The following is a 22241-nucleotide window of genomic DNA, read 5'->3' as shown; positions in this document are numbered from 1 at the left end:
GTGGCTCTCGGATTGCAGCATTCGGTCCTTCTGCACTCGCTAATCCACGCAGCTGAAGAGAGGCCCCGGAGCCCTTTTTCCAAAGGTCTGTTAGCATCCGGAGATCCTAGGGCCTGGCCTGGGAAGCTCATGGCCTGAGCAGCCTGGAGGGGAGCCAGGCTGATCCCAGCCATCCCAACCTGTGCTCTGCTCCTTATGGAAGATGCCAAGCAGGTGTTAAGCACTGGGGATTGTGGCCAATTGAGGGGGCAGCCACATGGGTTGGTGCCTTCCCATGTCCAGCTCTCACGGACACGGACACGGACACGGACACGGACACGGAGATGTGTAGCCCGGCAGGGCTGAGCTGTGGGAGGGAAAGCCAACGGGTCTCAGCCTTTGCATGCATCTTGAAGGCACTGGGCCCAGGTCTCAGCAGGTGCAAGCCGGTGCCACGGCCTCGGAAGATGTTTCTACCCAACACCTGCTCCTGTAGCCCTTCCTGACGCAGCCCTGGGTCAGCACCGGCCCAGGGCAGGGAGGGTCTGGGAGCAAGGGAGCCTGTTTGGAGGCATGGAGGGGAACCCCCTGGCTTGCAGGACAGCCGTGTTGGGGTGGAGTGTGAATGTGTGTGTGCCCGTGTTGTGGATATACAAGTGTGTGTATGCACCTGCATGTGCCTGCTGGTGTGTGCACATGTGATTGTGTGTGCATATGTGTGAGATGACATGTGCATGCATGCGCGTGTGCATGTCTGCGTGTGACTGGGCATGCATGCCTGCATGCACGCATCTGTGTGTGTATGCATGCATGTGTGTGTACGCAGCTCGCTGCATGCCTGCATGTGACTCCATGTCAGCCCGGCGCCCCAAACACACCATGCCGCATCCGTGCCACCTGTCCCCAGGCCCGTCCCCCCGCCCCGTGCCAGCTCCCTTTGCATTGCAGTGCCTGTGTTGCCGAGTCTAAGAAAGACTCCCCCCACTGCAGCACCCCCTGCCCCCCACGCGCCCGCTGGCCGGAGCCGCAGAGCCCAGCTGTCAGGGCAGGCAGGCCCCGCGTGCAGCCGGGGCCGGGGGGTGGCGCGGGACCACATGGCCTCTGCAGATGGCTCGCAGGGATGATTTTTAACACCCTGGCAGCTGGGGGAGGCGAGAGGCGCATGAGTCACTGGCTGTCAAGCGGCGCCCGCTGCCAGAGGAGGAGGCGGCCGCGGCATGAGTGCCAGCTGGGAGGGGGGAAAGGGCAGGGGAGGCAGGGTCCCCCCAGCCCGGCTGCGCTCTCATTCATGTGACGAGCGGTGACGTTCTGGGCCCGGTGGGGAAGGTCACGCTGCCCCGTCCTTGGGCACAGAGAAGGCCGCCAGGCGCTGGGGTGGGGGGGGTGGCATCCCTCCATCCAGCCCAGCAGCACCCCCTGCTTGGGGAGATGCCCGCTTGCCCAGGGGGCTCCCTGGAGACCACCTGAAAGCCGGTCTGCATCTCTCCGAGCCCCCTGCCTTTGGCCTGGGCACGGCTGAGGACCCGCAGGGCACAGCTCTTGGTAGAAAGGTTTATTTGTTTGTATTTACAGAACCCATGTGGAAAAAACCCCAACCCCGGAGGTGCAGCCCCCAGCCCCACTCCTCCACGCAGGGATGGACAGGGCCCCCCAGCCCCATGGGTGCACTGGCGGCAACCTCCATGCCAGGCAGAGGGGCTGGGCTCTTGGGGGGCACAGACCACTCCAGCCCAGGGGGTCTGAAGGGGACAGGGCTCAGGACTCCCATGGGGGCATGTGGCTGGAGCCGACTTGCACCCCCATCACTCCAGCCCCTGGACCATAATGCATAAGGCAATGATAGGGGGAAGGCGACCAGCTATGAAGGCTTAAATCTGGGATCTTTTCCCCAGGTGAAGGTAATTCCTGCCCCCTCCTGCACCCGCCGTGCCAGGCTCCAGCGCATCCCTGGTCCCAGGGGGTGGCGCTGACTGCTCCCCCCGCCCCGAGCAGCAGCATATGGCTTTATCGATTTGGCTCTGGTCAAAGGAAAAGCAACTGAAGCCAGTGATGAGTCCAGGGGTTGGGGGAGGAGGAGAAACAGAAGTTGCATCCCCCCACTGGCCTTCTACCAGCCCGGACACCCTGGCGAGGGGGTCGGGGGGGGCAGGGTTTGAGTCTTATAAATAATCACCATCATCATAAAAAAGTTATGTACAAAAAGTGTGCAAGCAGCGGGGGGAGGGGGGGTCCCTGCCAGCGTCTCCCCAGGAGCAGTGCCGTCACGGCGGAGGGAGCTGGGGAAGGAGCCCTGCGCCCCCACCCCAGGTCCTGCCACCCCCCAGGGCAGGGCTGGAGGGGCCACGTGCCCCTGGGCTATCACAGCTTGGAGGTTGGCGAGCTTCTGCCTTCGCCTGGGGGATGCTCCATCCACCCGCGGCCTTTCTCCATGGCAGGAGGCAGGCCTGCTTCTCCCCAGCCCACCCAGGCTGGGCAACGCGGGCACTAGCTGTGGGCGCAGCACGTCTGCAAGCCTGGGGAGAGAGCGGGGCTGCCATGTGCCTCCCCCCATGGCTGCTGGGCCCGGTGGGGACGACTTCCCCAGCCCAGCGAGGCAGCGGAGGGCATTGAGGGAGAGAAGAGGGGCACAGCTCCCCCCTCCATAGGAACAGCTCTGGGGGGACCCCTTTGAAATAGGGTGCATTGGTGCCCCCACCCCTGCGGCCATGGGGGAGGGGAGCTCGGTGGCGGGCGGGGAGTAACAAAATCCCCGAAGAGGGGATATAAAAAAATTCCCAGCAAACCAGGGGGGTGTCCTGGCCCCATGAAGGGTCCTGGCACGGCCTCACTGGTCATCCCCGGGCTGGTACTGGGGCTCGGTGGCGGTGAAGTAGTCCTCGAGGAAGGACTGGAGGTACTCGAAGGTGGGGCGCTCCTCGGGCTCCTTCTTCCAGCACTGCACCATCAGCTCGTGCAGCGAGGACGGGCAGCTACCTGGGCACTGCATGCGGTATCCTCGCTCCACCTGCTCCAGCACCTCCCGGTTGTTCATGCCTGTGTCATACGTGCCAGGTCAGGCACAGGGGTTGGGGAGTGGTTGGCTCCCCACCCTGCTATCTCCCCCCATGCTGGGAAGGGAACCCAGGAGTCCTGACAACCAGCCTGTCCGCTGCCGTCTTGTCTCGTGCTCGTCACCTCCCAATGCAATAGCACCGCCCCCATTTTACAGATGGAAAAACTGAGGCACGGGCAGAACAGCAATGGAGAAAAGAGCCCGGGGTTTTGGGAGCCCAGTCCATCCACCCCCATGCCACAAATAGACCCCAGGTAGCCTGATGCCCAGGCCATGCTCTAACCACTCACTCCCGCTCTATCCCAGGGCTCCCCGAAGGACCTGGAGGAGGGAGCTGAGCCATACCTGGGTAGGGCACGCGGCCCTTGGTGACGAGCTCGGTGAGGAGGATGCCGAAGGACCACACGTCCGACTTGATGGTGAACCGGCCGAAAAGCGCAGCCTCCGGGGCCGTCCACTTGATGGGGAACTTGGCGCCTGCGGGCAGCGACAGGGCTGTGCCGGGGCTGGGGGACAAGCCTCACCCTGCCTCGTGGCTGGATGTGGCGGCTGGGGGTGGAAGGGAGCCCCGTTGTGCCCAGCCCGGGGGCTCACCCTGGCGCGCCGTGTACTCGTCGTCCTCGATGAGGCGGGCCAGCCCGAAGTCGGCGATCTTACACACCAGGTTGTCCCCCACCAGGATGTTGGCGGCGCGCAGGTCCCGGTGGATGTAGTTCATCCGCTCGATGTAGGCCATGCCGGCTGCGATCTGGGGCAACGGGGGGAGGAGAGTGAGACCCCTTCTGCAGCCCTTGCCGTGCCTGGGGCTGGCAGGACCTGCCTGGCCCTGGACTGGGAGAAGGAGGAGGAGGAGGAGGAGGAGGGCAGCTCCCAGCCTGAGCCCCCTGGGTCATCCTCGTGCGCCTGCCCTGGCTACCTGCGCGGCCATGTCCACCAGCTGCGGCAGCTTCAGGAACCGGCCATCTCCGTCCTTCAGGAAGTCCAGCAAGCTCCCTGCGGGGAGACAGCCCAGCATCAGCCCCTGCCCCCTACCCTTGCCAGTCCTCTCTCCTGGTCACTGACTGCGAGAGCCCAGCTGAGCAGTGACAGTGTTGCGAGCCTCCTCCCAACAGTGCCCTGCTCCTGCCTGCTCCACAAACGAAGCATGCGGGATGCTGGATGCCATGGGCATCCCTTGAGTGGCGGTGCCCGGCCCCCGAGGCCATGCCCGTGCTCACCCTGGCTCATGAACTCGGTGACGATGTAGATAGGCTCCTCTGACACCACGGCGTAGAGCTGCACCAGCTTGTCGTGCCGCAGCCGCTTCATGATCTGCGCCTCCTCCAGGAAGGCCTCGGGCGACATGGTGCTCGGCTTCAGTGTCTTCACCGCCACCTTGGTGGTCCCGTTCCAGGTGCCTGGAGCCGGCAGGGCTGGGTCAGGCTGGGGCTCCTGGCACACGCGCACCCACCCTCTCTGCCCCGGATGAAATGGAGGGTGTACAAGCAGGGAGAGCCCTAGCTAATGGGGGTCTCTGGGTATCCCCAGCGCTCGCCTTACCTATCCACACATCTCCGAAACAGCCCATGCCGAGCTTCTTGTCCAAGGTGATGGAATCCCGCATAATCTCCCAGGCGTCCTTAGCTAGGCCCAGGGTCTGGGGCCGCATATTGGGGCATGCCCGGGTTAGTAGATGGCAGAGACCGTCATTGTACTCTGGAGGGGGGGGATGATGGAGGGACAGGGGCTGGAAATGGAATGGATGCAGCATGCACGCGCGCAGCCAGCAGGCGCCCGGGCGAGGGAGAGGAGGAGGAGGAAGGCCCCTCGGCCCCAGCTGGTCCCCCCATCACCTGCTCACGGATGCTCGGCCAGGGGCCACCGGGCTGCAGTCTTGGGTTTGGGCACCAGGTGGGGATGCCGGCTTACACTGGGATGCGGGCTTAGCAGGGGTAGGGGATAGGGACGGGGGCACTGGGAGTACCCAGAGCCCCTCACCACGGGTGGCTGCTGCAGAAGCCAGGGTGATCCTGGGGTTCGAGACCCGTGGCCCTGACCCCCAGACTCGCTGGCCTGGCCTGGAGCGTGCGGCTTGGAGCAGGTGATGGGGCTTGCACCCGGGGCAGCACTGAAGCAGACACTGGATCCGAGGGCCAAGCCCCTGCCAAACGGCTGGGACAGGACTGCCCCGTGGCCCACACACCAGAGACCCCCCTGCGCCCCCCGGGAAGGCCTGAGCTCCAGCAAACTCATTGCACAGTCTCTGCAGAGCCTGTGGCATGCCCGCAGCCATGTCCCCGAGCTGCCCGGGCCCGATCCAGTCTCTGCCGTGCTCCCCCACGGGGCTGGGGGCTCTCCCCCGCCTCTCCCAGCCCGGGCCCCAGCGGCCCAGGGCCTACCCATCCAGACTTCCCCAAACTGCCCATTGCCCAGCTTCTTGAGGAGCTGCAGTGACTCGCGGGGGATCTCCCACACGTCTTTGGTTTTGACGGACAGGTCCGCCAGCTTGGGCATCCCCCTGTGGCACGGCACGACCAGGCGGCAGCACAGCCCTGCAGCTCGGTCTTGGGGCACGAGCCGGGCATGGAGAGAGAGGTGAGAGTGCGGACGGAGAGCGGGTTAGAGCCGTGGGTCCTGGGCAGTAAAATGCCTGATGGGGGGCAACCCCCAGGGGGCAGCACCTTCATGGGTGGGTCAGATCCTAGCAGGGGCAATCCTGCCAGGCAGCAAGGGTGCTGGGGAGAGCCCCGACACAGGGCTGGGGCCATGTATCTGCACCTCTGTGCCCCGAGCCCATGCTCCCCACTCCTGCCAGGGCCCAGGGAGGTTTTCCTGGCGGTGCAGAGCCAAGGAGGTCACGTGGGATCTGGGCTGCGGGGTTCCCCGTGGCTTCCACCCCAAGACCCCTCTTTGTGCTGGGGAGCCACGACCAAGGGGCACTCCCATGCCTCCAGCTGCTGCACCCAGGGTGGGAGAGGGTGAGAAGAGGGGTCCCTGTGTCTGGTCTCTTCCATCCCAGTGGGGAGCTGGAAGGTGGAGGCACCACGGCACTGCCCCAACCCGCCTTGGGGGGCTCCTGGCCTGGGACCCGGCCCCCCTCACCGATGTAATGCTGGACCAGCTGCTGCACCGTCTCGAACTGGGCCCGGGTGGTGATGTAGTAGCCGCCGTTGTCCAGCTTCCGGATCTTATAGTGCTTCACGTGGTCGCCTTTCGCCTCGTCCCAGTCCCGGATGGACAAGGAGTAGGCACCTGCGGGCACAGCCTCAGGGTCAGGCCAGGAGCTGACCCCCAGCCAGGGCACCAGCGGGCACCATTCTTGTGGGGCTCAGGCATAGCCTGCAGACCCTCCCGGGGCTGGTACCTTTGGTGGTCTCGCTCTCCCGGATGAGGAAAGTGCCACGGGGGTTTCCAGGGCACAGGATCTGCCGCTCCGCATCCTTCCGCCCGATCTTCCCGAAGTACCACCTGTGCGGGGGGACGCGGGGGCAGCTCAGCAGCACCCGGTGGGCACACCACCCCTTGGCACAGAGGGCTGAGAAAGACTGGGGCACCGTGCCTTTGGCGGGCTCTGAGCTGGGATTCGGGACAACCGGGGCTTTGCTACTGGCTTCCCATGCGACCCAGCGCTGTGCGACAGCATCTCACTGCACGTGTCCGTGCAGCGCCTGGCGCCACGTGGCACAGACCCCGGTCGGGGTGGGAATAGACAGGCCTTGGGGCTGTGACTTGGGGCAGGGCAGCTCACGGCTAACCCAGCCTCTGGGAATCAGGACGCCCGGGTCCTACTGCCTTGACTGGCAGCTCACGGAGAGGACAGAGCTAACCCAGGCTGCACCTAGGAGGTCGGGACCTGCTGCCCTGTGGGCTCTTGTACTCACTCTTCTGCCTGGATGGAGTCCACCGGCGCCACGTAGTTGCTGGGGACGTAGCCCGTGGCCCCCGTGCTCAGGGACCTCGCTTCCCACCAGTCGCCCTCACTGGGGAACAAGAGAGCGGCAGGGAGTCGGGGACGGAGGAGAGACAGAAGCAGAGGGACCCTCGGCTCGGCTGGACGCCCCGTCCCGTCCCCGCAGGCTTGCCAGCCGGGAGTGGGGCACACGGGCTCTGCTCCCCTTTAGCCACTGCCGTGTTGCCGGCCCCGCGCTCGGCGAGCTCAGCCTCGGCACGACCACGTTGGCTTGGGATCTGCATGCTGAGACCGGCCAGCTCATGGCACAAGTGACCGAAGCGGCTACGCCAGCTGGGATGCATGCAGCCCCTTGCAACCCATTGATGATGCCTGCCAGCCTGGCACCCCTCTGAGCTGGACGCAGTGCACCAGGACCCCGCTCTGCGCACGGCGGGTGTGGGGCAACCTGGTGCCGGAGGGACTCACGTGTTGTTGATGATGTGGAACTTCTCCCCCTTCAGGAAGGTCAGGTCGTCCTCCGTCCGGGCCTCGTAGTCGTACAGGGCGATGAACAGCGTCACGCCCCCGCCTGTAGGGCACGGGGCAGCCGGTCAGCACCCCGAGACCTGCCTGCCTCTCGGGACTCACGAGGCAGCCCCTACTCCCCGACAGAGCCCTGCCCTAGGGACCCACGCTGCTCCCAGGAGAGCCCGGGGGCTGGAACCAGCCCCTAGCGAGACTGACCTGTGATGCCACCCCCGCGGCCATGCAGGGTGTTGCTGGGGTAGAGGCCGGGCCCCAGGAAGGCGGTGCCGGCGGGCGTGGGGGAGCCGTGGAAGTTGTTGAAGTCGGGGATGCAGCTGAAGCTGGCGGCGGGCTGGGTGGGGTCCGGGTCATAGTGGGTGCTGGGGACCAGGCTGAGCTTGCCATCGCAGCCCTCGCCCTGGGCTTTGCCAGACCCCTTCTTTTTGCACTGCACGCAGCCCATCCTGGGTACAGCTGCAGCAGGGGAGAGAGAGCGCAGGCGTGGGTCTGTGTGCCCCCCTGTCCCCCCCGACGGTCCAGCCCCTGCTACGGCCTGCCTCCCACCACCGCTCCACCCCATTGACCCCAGTGCCCGAGCCTGCAGGCCCCCTCCCCAACCCAGCAGACAGCCAGGAGCCTGGCACCAGAGAGCACGTGGCCGCATGGAACGGCACGGGTGTGACATGCCGATCACACGCGTGTGCTGTGCAAGCAGGGGAGGGGCCGGGGGCGCCTGCTGACCGCCTCGTCCTCTCCAGCTGTCGGATTCCCCTTCTCCAGGCAGATGTGGCCAGGCCCCCCCGACCCCACACACCCCCAGACACCCCCAGGGCAGAGCGCGTGGGAGCCTGCTGGATGCAGGGGGTGGGGGACGGCACGTGAAGCCAGAGCTCCTAATGCAAAGCGACAGCCATCGCAGACACCTGCCCACGGCCGCCCGGGGAGACGGGACGGGGCTGGGGGCAGGGAAGGAGCTGGGGAGCAGCTGAGCCTCAGGTCCTGGCCTTGCTGCCCCCCCTTGCTGGCTTGTGGGGTCCCCGGGGCAGCTGCGCAGGCTCCAAGGCACCGCCTGGGTGCGCGGAGGGGGGAGCTCCCTCTGGATGCCCCTGCTCTGCTGTGAGGTCTGACAGCCTTAGACCCCCCCAGTGTGTCCCAGAGCCCCCCCACCTGCCATCACCAGGACCCCCAGCCCCCACGCTGCACTCACTGGGATGCCTCCTGAGGTCAGTTCAGCTGCTCCATGGTCCCCGTGGCAGGAGAACGCGCACCTGGAAGCACACGGAGATGATGAGAAGCACCAGCGTGATGGTACCTGGTGCTCCCAGCGCACAGCGGTGAAGGGCAGAGCCCCCCACACCAGACCCTCCCTGTCCCCTGAACCCACTTCCCCCACCTGGCAGTGACTCAGAGGCATTTGGGGAAGTGCCCCAGGGAAGTCAGGGCTTGCAACACCCATGGGGGGGTCATGAACATCTCTCTTGCGCCCACGTCCCTGGGGGCACCAGCCCACACTGCTGTGCATCGTAGCTGCAAAGCTGCTCCCCCCCAGAGCTGGTCGCATTTCAGCTGATGGGTCTGGCCATGCCTGCTCCCGCCCTCTTCCTGCCTGGGCGTCGGGGCTGCTGGCTTGGCTCCTTGCACGTCATGCCGCCCCACCCCATCGGCTCCCGGTTCCTGGAAGCTGACAACTCACTTCCCTGCTGCTGGCCGGTGGCTTCCCCCCTCCAGGAACTCTCCCCAACTCCATGTGCCAGCCCCGTGCCAGCCCTGGCTGGATTCAGGCCCAGCCGGACTCTGGCACGTTGCGGCGCTGTCCGGCTTTGCTCGGGGTGATGCTCCAAGGGGATGGGGGCAACCCCCAGAAGTCAGTCTTGGTTCCCCAGCGGCCCCCAGCTTTGAATCCAGGCTGCCTTGGCCCCGATCCTGAGAGCAGAGACCAGGCACTGGGGAAGGCTGGCCTGGAAGTGCTGCCGGGTCGGGTCCGGAGATGCTCGTGTCACGGCCCTACTCTCGAGGGCAGCCTGTGGTGGCTGGGGGGACGCAGACCCCCGCTCCCCAAAGGCGTCTCGGGCAGCTGGCTAGCAGGGCCAAGCAGGGGCCTTTGGGCCAGAGATCAGGAGAGGGGTCTCTGGGGCAGACGGACCCAGCACAGCCCAGGGGAAGCTGGCCGCATATCCGATCTGGGAAGAATTTCCTTCAGACACCCCTGCATCCACCTCCTCCCCCCAGCCGGCCATTTCCTCGCTCCCCCGCAGCCAGACAACAATGAGCATGGAGAGAGACCCTGTGGGACCGGACACGGCAGAGCGGGGCCCGGAGCCGGCCCCTCTCCCAGCGGGGACGCGGGCCCCACACAGCTGCCCCTTGCGGACGTGCCCCCTTGGCCAGGCGGGCATGGGGGCCTGGGGGAGCCGGCTCTCCCCTTCCTACAGAGAAAAAGTTGGGGGCCGGACGGGGCATTGACCTCTGCCCTCCAAGCCCGCAGGCTGCAGCCACGGCAAGGGGGCTTCGGCCACGCAGAAGGGCAGCCGGAGGGTGGCTTGGTGCACAAGGCACCAGGCAGGGCCTGATCCTGGGGTTAGGAGCCTGGCAAGCTCTACCCTGCTCCCATGCTTGCACCCATGCCCCCTTCTCCAAGAGGGGATGATGCCCCTGAGTCCTCCCCAGCCCAGCCGGGCTCGGGGCAGCACAACCCCGGAGCAGACGGGACAGACGCATTTTGACCCAAGGCACCGCGGCTCTTCTCATCCCTGCCCGCACTTACCCCCCCAAGCCCCTCACAGCACCTGGGACCGGGTGCCGGGGGCAGTCGGTGGAAGCTGGCGCTGCAGCCCCGGGAAGCCGCTGGCCAGTTTATTATAGTCCCACTTCCGCTCGCCAGCTGCGGGCGCTGCCTGTTCTCGGAATGGAAGAGGAAGGGGAGCGAGGCCACGGGTCAGCGCCACCGCTCGCAGCGCCTGCTCCGGGCACGGCAGGAAGGGAGGGCCTGAAACGGCTCTTCCCTCAGCCCGTTCCCCCCGGCACGGGGCGGGCTGAGACCTTCCGCCCTCCCTCGCGCCAACCACGGCTGGGTCGTGGCCTGGGAAATTGTCGCCTCCCAAATGGTTGGGTTGGGTCAGCCTGGGCCAGAGCGTGCCAGCTTCCAACGAGCTCCCCGGCCCCGTGGCAGAGGTGCTGCGGTCCACCGGGTACCCAGGCCGTGCCGGGAGGCAGCTCGGCGTAGGGCGAAAGGGCGTCAAACGCAGGAGGCTTCAAACCAAGCTTTTGGGGCTCAAGAGCATGCCTTTCCCACCCGCGGAGGAGAATCCGGGACCAGCCTTGGCTACAGGGAGGCTGCCCGAACAGGGGGGCTCTGGGCATCCGCGGGCAGAGCTGGAGACAGAGCGAGACAAAGGGAAAAGCGATCCATGTTTTCTGGTGGACTGAAAAGCCAAAAAGGACTTGGTTGAGTGGGGAGAGGAGGACGGGGGTTGAACCAAAGGCTTCATTCCCCCGGGTTGAAGCATTTTGCTCCCATTTCCAGCGTTTTTAGCTTTTAAGAACCAAACTGGGAAGGAGGAGGATGAAGAAACAGCTGCTCCCACTCCAGAATAGCCACGGCCAGACTTTCCCCTAAGCTTTCTGGGGAAAATATTGGTCCAGCTACATCACCCAGCGCTTCGTGGCCCTGGTCCCCCGCGGCGCTCTCCCTGGGACCTTGCCCTGGTCCCAGGAGCTGGCATCTCCCAGACAGAGGGGACAGGATGGGGCCAAGGCACAAGAGGGATGCGGTGAATGGCAACACACCGGACGCAGCTGCTGGTATCCAGGGCCTTGTGCCTGCCCCCTGCTCGCACGGCCCTGCAGCAGCCTGGCAGACGCGCACCCACAGCAGCGCAGCCCTCACCCGCAGCACCACGGCAAAGCGAGGAGTGTCTAGGGTCGGGCTCCCGGCACAAAGCCCCTCTGTCGAAGGGCTGCGGGATGTTCAAGTTTCAGACTGGGCTTTGCAGGAGCTCACCCCCGTGGTGCTGCATGCAGCACGGCCGCACTGACCGCAACCCCCAGCGCAGAGGAGCAAGGGCTGAGTCGCTGGAGCCAGAACTTGAACCCGTGACCCTAGCAAACACAGGCCTGGGGATGCGGGGGCAGACTCAGAGGGACGAGGCACCTGCGAGAAGCCATTAGGGCACAGGAGGGTGGAGACAACAGCAACACCCCTAGTCCAGGTCCATGGGAGAGGCCACATCCCCAGCCCCCGGTGCTGCCCCATGTCCCCAGCCCGCGGGCACGGAGAAGCCCGTTGACGACGCAAGTGCGTCAGAGCACACGGGCACCACAGTGCCCCAGCCCTGAAGCCACTGATAGACGCCGGCAGCCCCGGACAGGCACAAGGGCGGCTATTGAGCTGCAACGATGCTCTGTCTCCCTGGCCCGGGGCCAGGCCTGTCCTACAGGCACCCATTGACGAAGCCATCAGAAAAGCCAATGGCACTTTATCGTGCATCAGCAGATGCATGACGAATAGGTCCAAGGAGGTGATACTTCCCCTCTATCGGGCACTGGTCAGACCGCAGTTGGAGTACTGCGTGCAATTCTGGGCGCCGCACTTCAAGAAGGATGCGGATAACCTGGAGAGGGTCCAGAGAAGGGCCACTCGTATGGTCAAGGGCCTGCAGACCAAGCCCTACGAGGAGAGACTAGTGAAACTGGACCTTTTCAGCCTCCGCAGGAGAAGGTTGAGAGGCGACCTTGTGGCTGCCTATAAGTTCATCACGGGGGCACAGAAGGGAATTGGTGAGTATTTATTCACCAAGGCGTCCCCGGGGGTTACAAGAAATACTGGCCACAAGCTAGCAGAGAGCAGATTTAGACTGGACATTAGGAAGAACTTCTTCACAGTTCGAGTGGCCAAGGTCTGGAACGGGCTCCCAAGGGAGGTGGTGCTCTCCCCTACCCTGGGGGTCTTCAAGAGGAGGTTAGACGAGTATCTAGCTGGGGTCATTTAGACCCAACACTCTTTCCTGCTTATGCAGGGGGTCGGACTTGATGATCTATTGAGGTCCCTTCCGACCCTAACATCTATGAATCTATGAATTGTCTGGGAGGGCACCTCTGAGGCCTGCCCCCTCTTGCCCACCGCCGGCCTGCTTGGCCCTAGCTGGGGGAAAGGGGAAGCAGGTTTCCCCCTGGCAGGAGCTGCGATGAGAGGGGGCCCCTGATCAGAGGAACAAGGGAGCGGGTCTGGGGGCTCAGGGGAGCATCCCCCGGCAGACAGCACCCACTCTCTGCCGATGCCGCCAGGCTGCCTTCCCCCAACCTGCCCTTTGCCCACGTCTCTGGCATTAACCCCCTTATTCTCCACCCCCCCAACCACCCAGGATCTTGAGTGAATGCAAGGCACCTCTCAGGGTGGCAGGGGGTTGCATAAAGCTTTGCCCCAGCACCCCTGCAAGATGCACAGTGCAGCCAAGGGTCTGAAGCAGGGGCCAGGAAGCCCAAGTTCAGCTGCTGACGTGCTGCGTGGCCCCAGGCTACCTGTGCCTCAGTTTCCCTTCCTGCCCCTGAGGACTGGGTCCCCTGTATGTGGGGGCCTCTCCCCATGCCAGGGGTCGCTGACCCCCCTGAAAGCCCTCAGTCCAAGAGACGGCCCCTGGAGCCCCATGCAAAATCCCAGGATGAAACACGCAGGCACACGACGGAGACCCGCCAGCGGCAAACCGAAGCACCAGCCCTGCGCGTTTGCTCACCCCTCGCCCCGCTGCAGCCGTCCGGATGGGATGCATCAGGTCCCCTGAGCCCGGGACATCACGCAAAGCAGCTTCCCGGGGGCATCCCCCGAGCTGGCCGGCGGCTGCAGCTAGCACCCCTCTGCCGTGGCCATCAGGGCCTCGTGGCTTCCCGGCAATGCGAGGGAGAGCGCCTGCCTCTGCACAGACACCGGGAGGGCGGGGAAGTGTCACCACCACTTCCGGGGGGGCCCGGAGATCTCCCAGCCTTGGCCTGACCAGACCGGGGTTGCGAGCAGCAGCCGTGGCTGGGAGGTGACAGCAGTGGGGGAGGAACTGCAGAGCAGCTCGGTGCAGAGGAAGATTTCCCCTCTCTGCAGCCATCACCACAGCCCTTGCAGCTTCCTCTGCCGTGGCGCTGGCTTCTCACTTAACTCTTTCCTCTGCACACGGCCACCCACCCCGGGGCTCCGGCATGGAGAGGTGGGGGCGGGGAGGGCTCTCGCAGAGCCCCATCCACGGGCTTGTCCCCCGCGCCCAGAGCAGAGCTCGCTGCAGCGGAGACTAGAAGCCTTCTGCCTGCCCGGGGCAGGGGCAGGCTGCAAGCATCTTCACTTGCCTGGCAAAGGTGCCAGGGAGCATCACGGAGCCGGGCTGCAGGGGAAGCCTGCTCCACTCCTCCGGGCAGCTGGGGCCTTCCAGTGCATGCACACCTGTGCCGGCCAGGTGGCCGTGCACCTGGGACCCCAGCCAGGATGGGTTGGGGGCTGAGAAGAGGAGAGAAACCAGTGCTGGCTTGAAAATCAAAGGAGATGTGATGGCGGGGTCTGCTGCTCCATGCTGGAGAGCAGGCGGGTGCTGCGCGGGCTCGGGCTGGGCGCTGTGCTGTAGGTCGGGCCAGGCTGCATGCACAGGGACGATGGGCCACGCAGGGGAGGCAAAGCCGCTCCGCACCGGGCAGCTGGGGCAGGTGCAGCTCGGCCGTGGCCTTGAGGCTGCTGCTGGAGACCTGCCCAGTGGCAGGAGAAGAGGTCGGCGGGTCTCCCTCCAGGCCTGGAGCGCAGCCAGGCTCCGAGCAGATGGCAGCTCCTCGACCGGGCACGGCTCTGCCAATGCCCCACCGCCCTGACCTGGGGAAGGGGCATGAGCATCACTCTCTCCCCACCGCCGGCGGGGCTCTGCAGCCAGTACGCTGGAGCGTTCGCCCAGCGGGGCCTTCGCCAAGGCTTGGCAAACTCATGTCACCTATGCCAGGCCACCGCCCCCGCCAGCCCCTTCCTGGGCCGGAGCCATCTGGCCACCCTGTTCCCTCTCCTGTTTTAAAGCATTTCCGAGAGCTGCCCTGTGCTGATGCAGGACACGCAGCTGAATCAGGAAGCTGGCTGAGCGGCAGCAAAAAGCCCCTCTCCTCCCTGACATGAGCTGCCTGCAAAGCAGCCCTCAGCCCCGGTCTCCCTGCAGCCTCCGTCCTCCAAAGCAAGTCCTTTGCCACCTGAAGCCAAGGTCTGCATGACACCTGAAAACCACCCATCTTATCTGCCTTCCGTTTCCCTCCACCCGTTGCCTTGCAAGGCTCAGGGAAGCAGAAGTGGGGGGTTTCCCGAGTTGCCCCGGGATGAACGGTGCCCCCGCAGCACAGGGGGACGAGCCCTGAACGCAGGCAGCAACGGCTCAGCGGGGTTTGAAAGGCTTCCCTTTCTCCTGCCGCACGACGAAGTGCGATAAGCCTCGAGCAGTGAAAATAGCCCAGGCACTTGCAGCTTGCGGCAGGGCTGGCGTCTAGTCAGCTTCCTTTTCCGCTCCCCGGCTCGGACCTGAGCGCTAATGGGCTCTCGGCGCGAGCTAAAATACCAGGAGTCGGCGAGACCTGGGAGCACCGAGGAGAATCGTCCCCTCTGCGGTTGCAGGAGGCGGACGGACCCGCAGCGGAGACCCGTGTCCCCAGCCAGGCCCCGTGTCAGCCAAGTGAGGCTAAAAGGGGGCTCAGCCCCCGCGGTTCGGGGCCCCCAGAGCGCCCTGAATGGCCAAAGGCGACAGCCCAACGCTTGACACCTTCCCCTCCAAACTCCAAGCCCCCCATGAGCAGATGACTTGACAGAAGGGGCTTCGAGCCAGTCAGCTGCCAGCCGAGGAGTCCTGGCTCCCGGCCGGCCGCTCGCTAGAACAAACCCTGCTCGCGGCCGCGCTGGTGTAAGGTTTGCGCCACCATGCCAGCATCCAGACCGGGCTCCAGCTTTGCACCACCGAGAGAGGAAGATGCAGCCCCAGCACCTGGGGGCATTTGACACCCAAGCCTGGGAACAGGGCCAAGCTCCCACCCTAGCTCTTACAGGGATGTGTTGCAGGAGGCCAGGCAAGTTCCTGTGCCTCAGTTTCCCCCCCTCGGTGCCAAAGGAAGGGTCAAGGTGCGCACAGGCAAACCTATACCCAGAGCACAGGGGCAGCCCCCACCCAAGGCAAGCTGAGTGCATGGTGCTTGCAGAGGGAAGAGGAAGCCATGTCCTTCCGGTCCAGCACAGGCATGGTGGTGGGAGGAAGCTGTGTGGGCCCTGGTGAGGCAGGCTGCAGGGCCCGGGAGAGGGGGATCCCATGGCTGGCTCCAGCCAGGGAGCGGGGCAGCGGGTGAGAGGCCAAGGGGAGCGGGGAGATGCAGCCACAGGGCTGACCAGGGCACATGCCATCATGGTGCCCCTCTCCTGGGGTAGGTCAGCATCAGTGCCCCCTTCTAACATCTGGGGAAACTGAGGCACGGGGTGGGAAAAGCTCCCCATCCCAGCACAGGCAGGAGCTCAGGGGCAGAAGCTAACAAATTCACCCTCCCAGTGCCACGGGGTGTGCGGGTACCAGAGGGCAGAGGCATGGGAGATGGGGCAGCGCTACAGGCCGTCCCCTGGGCCTCCAGACCCCGCAGCCATAAGAGCCCCCATGAACGGAGGCCGCGGTGGCTTTCTCTGCTCCGGAAGCTCAGCGAGCTGTGATCACACCTCCCCAGGCCCCACATCCTCTGCCCACCCGGTTGTGCATGAGTGAGGCTTGTCACAAAAGCCTTGCGAAGACCCCCCGTGGGAGGCTGAGCCGGGCCGGGGGGCTCTGAGCATTGCGGGGAGGGAAGAAGCCAGCTCTCCACCACCAGCCACGGGACGGAGGAGAAATTGGGCCGAAAGGGAGAAACCTGGAGCATTAGGGGCCAACTGGGTGCAGAGCAGGGGCTCTGCACATACGGACCAGGTTTTGCCCGCTGCCAGCAATGCCACCGGGCCGGGAGTGGGGAGCATGCCCCTTGCAATGAGACTGGGGGAAAGAGCTCCGAAAGTTCACAGGGAGAGGCCGGAGCAACAGGAGCCGTGGGAGCGAGAGACCCGCTGCATCCGTGGGGGAGCAAGACAGGGCCGGTCCTGGGGCTGTTTGCAATGAGAGGGCTCTACCGCTACAACCCACGGTGTTAGGAGCCACATGCCCCACAATCTGACTGAGGTTCATTTACCCCCACATCACTGCTAGATCCCGGCCCGAGCTTGCCTCAGCAGACAAATGCATCCCCCATGGCAGGGAGCAGCTTTGCTTTGCTTTGCTTGGGAACGATGCCCGACGGTGCCCCAGGCAGCTGCCCCTCTCCCGGCAGTCACCTGTCACACATCTGGGAAGTCCAGCTGGTCGCACAACCAGGCCCGTGCATGTCTCACGTGGTCCCCCCGTGCCCACAGATCCCACCGGCCCATGGCAGGACTCCGACCATGCAGCAAGAGACACAATGGCCACCAAGACCTTACAGCCAGCCCACTCCCCCATTGATGTCCCCCTCAACACAGCTCGCCCCTGGCCCTCGCCCTGAACCATCGCCCTGGCATCTCGTGGGCAAGGCATGGAGCTGGGATGCTCCAGCTGAGCTCCCAGCTCCCTTTCTCTGCCATGCAGCAAAAATACCCCCTTTCTCCCATGTGCTGGCTATTTAAGACCAATGCTCTGGGGCAGTGACCTTTGCTCATGGTGTCTGGGTACCCGGTCCTGCTCTCTGCGGTGGAGCATCAGACTAGGTGACTGGGGGGTGCGAGTGATCATCACGCAGCCCCATTTGCAATGGGCCTGCAGGAGCTTCCCTCGTACAAAGGCCCGTGGTACCCAACTAGACCCTCGCTGCCCCCGCGCCGGCACCACAGAAGAGACCAGCTGAACCCCGCTTAGCCCCTTGCCATCAAGGCGACGCTGAGGCAGTCGGACAGAGGGATAGGCTCCATGTCTGTTGTCATCCCAGACCATGGGGGAAGGGGACAGTCCCAGGGGGACAGAAAGGACTTTTAGGAGAGCCAGAGGCTGTCAATGCAGCAGGCTCTGGGGATCAAGCCAGGGGGGAACTGGTGCAGAGCCCAAGCGGGAGCTTTGCAGGTCGGCGAAGGAGCCCCCAGCCCCAGCTTTGCCAGGCCCCTGGGGGAGGCTTTAGGGCAGTAGGGTCCATGCGGTCACTGCGCTGAGGTGCCCAGTGACCTCTGTCCTGCACAAAGCCCGGGGCCTGGTCTACTCCCAGGGCTCCTGGGTCACGCAGAGCGGCTCCCAGACTGGCAGGGGGCACAGGGAGGAGTGCAAGGGGCTGGGCCCGCAGTGCTGGCTTGTCCCCCCCACGTCACTGGGCAGGGAGCATCGAGCTGGGCACGAGAGTCAGGGGCCGTCAGGAGCCCACCCTCTCCCTGGAGGTGTCCGCCAGCCCCCACCCCGGAAGCAGGGAGGGGAAGTGCAGCCATGCCGGCTCTGGCCTCATGCAGCACCCCACTGGGCACGCGACAGCAGGGGCTGCCTGGGGGCCCAATCCTGCACCCCCACCTTGCAGGGGCAGGTTGCCTAGGGGGCCCCAACCCAGCACTGCCCACCTGCGAGGGCTACCTGGGGTCCCCATCCTGCACCCCCTTGCAGGGACTGCCTCGGGGCCCTCATCTTGCACCCCCCTCTCCTTGCAGGGGCTACCTGAGGGGCTCCATCTTGCACTGCCTCCCTGCAGGGACTGCTTGGGGGCTGATCCTGCACCCCCCCCACAGGGTCTACCTTGGGAACCAATTCTGCACCCCACACAGGATCTACCTGGGGGCGCATCCTGCACCCCCCTTGCAGGGTCTACCTGGGGGCGCATCCTGCACCCCCCCTTGCAGGGTCTACCTGGGGACCATCCTGCACCCCCCTTGCAGGGTCTACCTGGGGGCGCATCCTGCACCCCCCTTGCAGGGTCTACCTGGGGGCACATCCTGCACCCCCCTTGCAGGGTCTACCTGGGGGCGCATCCTGCACCCCCCTTGCAGGGTCTACCTGGGGGCACATCCTGCACCCCCCCTTGCAGGGTCTACCTGGGGGCGCATCCTGCACCCCCCTTGCAGGGTCTACCTGGGGGCACATCCTGCACCCCCCTTGCAGGGTCTACCTGGGGGCACATCCTGCACCCCCCCTTGCAGGGTCTACCTGGGGGCACATCCTGCACCCCCCTTGCAGGGTCTACCTGGGGGCGCATCCTGCACCCCCCTTGCAGGGTCTACCTGGGGGCACATCCTGCACCCCCCTTGCAGGGTCTACCTGGGGGCCATCCTGCACCCCCCTTGCAGGGTCTACCTGGGGACCATCCTGCACCCCCCTTGCAGGGTCTACCTGGGGGCACATCCTGCACCCCCCTTGCAGGGTCTACCTGGGGACCATCCTGCACCCCCCTTGCAGGGTCTACCTGGGGGCCATCCTGCACCCCCCTTGCAGGGTCTACCTGGGGACCATCCTGCACCCCCCTTGCAGGGTCTACCTGGGGGCACATCCTGCACCCCCCTTGCAGGGTCTACCTGGGGGCACATCCTGCACCCCCCCTTGCAGGGTCTACCTGGGGGCGCATCCTGCACCCCCCTTGCAGGGTCTACCTGGGGGCACATCCTGCACCCCCCTTGCAGGGTCTACCTGGGGACCATCCTGCACCCCCCTTGCAGGGTCTACCTGGGGGCACATCCTGCACCCCCCTTGCAGGGTCTACCTGGGGGCCATCCTGCACCCCCCCTTGCAGGGTCTACCTGGGGGCCATCCTGCACCCCCTTTGCAGGGTCTACCTGGGGGCGCATCCTGCACCCCCCTTGCAGGGGCTGCCGGGGCCCGATCCCGATCCCGCCCCCCGGGAGGCCGGCCCATGGCGGCGTGGCCGTGGCCGTGGCCGTGGTGTCCGCGGGGAGGGAGGTCCCGGTCGGTCCCGATCCCGGCCCCGGTCCCGGTCCCGGCCCCCGCCTCGCGCTGCCGCCGCGCTCCTACCTCGGCCTCCGCCCGCTTCGCTGCGCCGCGCCCGGCCCGGGGGCTCCGCCGGGGCTGCCCGGGGCGCGGGGCCGGCCCTGCCCGGCCCGGCCCGGCCCGGCCCGGCCCGGGAGCAGGTGGCCCGCAGCCCCCGGCGGGAGCCGCCCTGCGGGGCTCGGGGGTGGGGGCGGCGCGGGCGGCCGCAGGCTCCGGGGATGGATGGAGCTGCCCGGACCCGAGCCCTCCCCAGCGCAGGGACTGAGCGAGCTGCGGAAACCAGCGCTGCTCTCGCCGCGAGAGGAAGTGTCCCTGGGCGGAGAGAAGCCGGCCCCGCTCCCACGCTGCCCGGCCGGGCAAGGGCTGCGCGCTGGGTCGGGGGGCAGGGATGGGCAGTGCGAGGCCGCCAGCAGCAAGCGCAGTGTGGCACCGGGGTGCCCTCCTCCAGGGAAAGCGGACTGGGGTGTGATGCCAGGGGTGCAGCAAGCGCAATGTGGCACCGGGGTGCCCTCCTCCAGGGAAAGCGGACTGGGGTGTGATGCCAGGGGTGCAGCAAGCGCAATGTGGCACCGGGGTGCCCTCCTCCAGGGAAAGCGGACTGGGGTGTGATGCCAGGGGTGCAGCAAGCGCAGTGTGGCACCGGGGTGCCTTCCTCCAGGGAAAGCGGACTGGGGTGTGATGCCAGGGGTGCAGCAAGCGCAGTGTGGCACCGGGGTGCCCTCCTCCAGGGAAAGCGGACTGGGGTGTGATGCCAGGGGTGCAGCAAGCGCAATGTGGCACCGGGGTGCCCTCCTCCAGGGAAAGCGGACTGGGGTGTGATGCCAGAGGTCCAGCAAAGGGGGAAAATGCACCCACTCCCATTGCAGGAGGCAGCAGGAGCCCCGCGCGGGGTGTCGGGGGGTGCTAGCGAGCCAACGCTGCTCCAGCATTGAGACAGAGGCTTGTGCCCTGTGCGTTCCCCCTGCACCATCCACCCTCCATCCCACCCCCAGAAGGACGGATGAGCCTGACCCCAGAGCTGAGCCTGGCCCCACACGGCACAGCCCGTGGGTCTCTGCACCCCAGCTGCTAGCTCAGAGGGACTCTAGGCCCTGGGGCTGGGGCTACCATCCGGGCAGGGGGAAGAGAGACCAAATGCAACCTCTCTACTAAACCCACGTCCCCACTTTGGGGCACTAATATCCCAAAGTCCATTACTGGTTGCTTCCAGGGGAAGCTGTGGCATCTCCTGGGTGCTGCTGGAGTGTGGCCTGGAGCAGCTCCGTGCCTGCCACGGCTGGAAGGGAAGTCCCTGAGGATTTCTCTCCACCAAAGGGCTTCAGGGAAGTAGGGGCTTTCCTGAGCTTTGCCGGAGGTCTCTGAGGGCTTTGCATTAGCACAGCATTACAGCCCCCCGACAGCCAGCTGGGGGTAGGCACCCCTGCCCAATTGCCAGCAGGTCTGCCACCCACACGTGCCCCTGCTCAGCCCCCACGGCAGCAAGGCAGCAAACCAGCCAACGTGCCCAGCTTTCAAACAGCAGAGCCCAGAGCACAAAGCCAGCTCGATCTCAAGCCCGCAGGTACCCAGCAGGGACCCTCCTTGACCAAGAGACCCAGTGTGGCCAGCACAGGTCTCGGAGGGCCGTGCTACAACGCCTTCCACATCTGCCTTGGGAAGCCAAGAGCAGGGCTTTCTGCCCAGGGGAATCAAAGACAAAGCCATCTGGAGCGCCCGTGTCTGCCTCCACCTTCCCTGCTCCCACGTCAGCTCCTGCCCCGGGGGCTTTGCCTTTCTTTAATGCACTTTTTATTTTGAGGCAGCCTGATCAACGCTGCCAGCGCTCTCGCCGGGGCCCGCCATCCTGGCGCACCCAGGGGTGCTGCGTTCTCCCGCCCTGGGAACCGGGGAAGGGGCCGGCCTGGAATATTTCTCCCCTGCTCTTCATCATTGATCTCTCCGAGGCTTCCCACAGAAACCTGTTGATCCCCAGAGCCCTACTCATGTGACTATTTGTCCCCATGTTGCTGGAAATTTTCCGGGTTTCTTGATTGAAAGCATAACAGAAAACAACAGGCAAAATAGACCCCCAAAGGACTGGGATCTTTAAGGGAAGAAAAGCTGGATTTTTTTCATCGTGTCACCAAAAATAGCTTTTCCTTTTGTTCCAAGTGTTTCACAGGGAACGCGGGCTATTTCCCAGGCAACTCCAATCATCATCATCATCATTAATAACAATAACAGGAATCAATCAGGCTCCTGACTCCATTTTTATCCTTCGTGTAGGCAACGCTGTCGCTGGAAAGAGCCTGGGAGTGGGCATAAATGCCATTCATTTGTAATAGTGCTGGACTGCCCGAGGCTGCATCCGTGCGTGGTATGAACAGGTCGGGCTGTCTTCCAAATTCCCTTCCTGTAGTGATAGCCAGGAGCCCCCAGGGAGATGCATGGGCCATGGAGGGGGAAGGAGGATCTCCTCTGCTGTGCTCCCCCGCTGCCTTCCCTGCTTCGCCCCGTGGCCCCGGGCAGAGCCCCAGGCAGGCGGTTGCACAGCTGGGAGCGGTTAGCCTCCAAGGCAGCTCAGCTGGGCAAGCAGCCACGAGAGTGGGGGGGTCCCTTACCTGGAAGCCCCTGGAATGGCTCCAAAACCCGTCCTCAGCTCCTCATGTCACAGGCCAGGCTGCAAGCGGCAGCTCGGGGAGAATGGGGGCCCTTCTAGCCTCTGAAGCTGGGGGAGTTCACAGCTGCTTGCCTGGGCCTGGGTAACAGCCAGATCTGTGTGGTCCACCAGCCCACGCTTGGAAACAGCTAAGCTGAGCTCATGCCAGAAAAGCAGCGCTCTCTCACAGGAGTGTCAAGGGACATGACCAAGGTCAGGAGTCTGTGGCCG

The 22241-nt window shown here is 65.2% G+C and overlaps 1 protein-coding gene across 7 annotated transcripts; it reads right to left on the bottom strand.

Annotated features, from left to right (window-relative positions):
* Positions 1–1516: 1516 nt before the first annotated feature.
* On the bottom strand, positions 1517–21992 carry FGR (FGR proto-oncogene, Src family tyrosine kinase). Of its 7 annotated transcripts, none has more exons than XM_059729484.1 (13): positions 21973–21992; positions 8635–8695; positions 7647–7901; positions 7389–7491; positions 6892–6990; positions 6375–6478; positions 6113–6262; positions 5410–5574; positions 4249–4428; positions 3948–4024; positions 3626–3779; positions 3377–3508; positions 1517–3012 (listed from the first exon to the last, which is right to left on the bottom strand). In XM_059729484.1, the coding sequence occupies exons 3-13, from the start codon at positions 7888–7890 to the stop codon at positions 2804–2806; spliced, it is 1617 nt and encodes a 538-aa protein (XP_059585467.1). In that variant the 5' UTR covers positions 7891–7901; positions 8635–8695; positions 21973–21992; the 3' UTR covers positions 1517–2803. The 7 variants fall into 7 exon arrangements, with proteins under 7 accessions (XP_059585467.1, XP_059585462.1, XP_059585468.1 ...); XM_059729479.1 differs by lacking the exon at positions 21973–21992 and adding an exon at positions 19397–19660; XM_059729485.1 differs by lacking the exons at positions 5410–5574; positions 21973–21992 and adding exons at positions 4571–4726; positions 19397–19660.
* Between the last annotated feature and the right edge of the window lie 249 nt (positions 21993–22241).

Source organism: Alligator mississippiensis, chromosome 6 (assembly GCF_030867095.1).
Source record: "Alligator mississippiensis isolate rAllMis1 chromosome 6, rAllMis1, whole genome shotgun sequence".
Classification (NCBI taxonomy): domain Eukaryota; kingdom Metazoa; phylum Chordata; order Crocodylia; family Alligatoridae; genus Alligator; species Alligator mississippiensis.
Note: the sequence above shows the minus strand (reverse complement) of the source record. Positions and strands in the feature narration are given on the sequence as shown.

What these genes read in the sequence shown, in the direction of transcription:
- FGR (XM_059729484.1), bottom strand. Translation starts at nt 7,890, where the DNA reads ATGGGCTGCGTGCAGTGCAAAAAGAAGGGGTCTGGCAAAGCCCAGGGC. An exon ending in GACTCCATCCAGGCAGAAGA is followed by an intron (nt 6,479 to 6,891) that starts GTGAGTACAAGA and finishes CCCCCCGCACAG; the next exon opens with GTGGTACTTCGGGAAGATCG. An exon ending in CGAGTACACGGCGCGCCAGG is followed by an intron (nt 3,509 to 3,625) that starts GTGAGCCCCCGG and finishes CGCTGCCCGCAG; the next exon opens with GCGCCAAGTTCCCCATCAAG.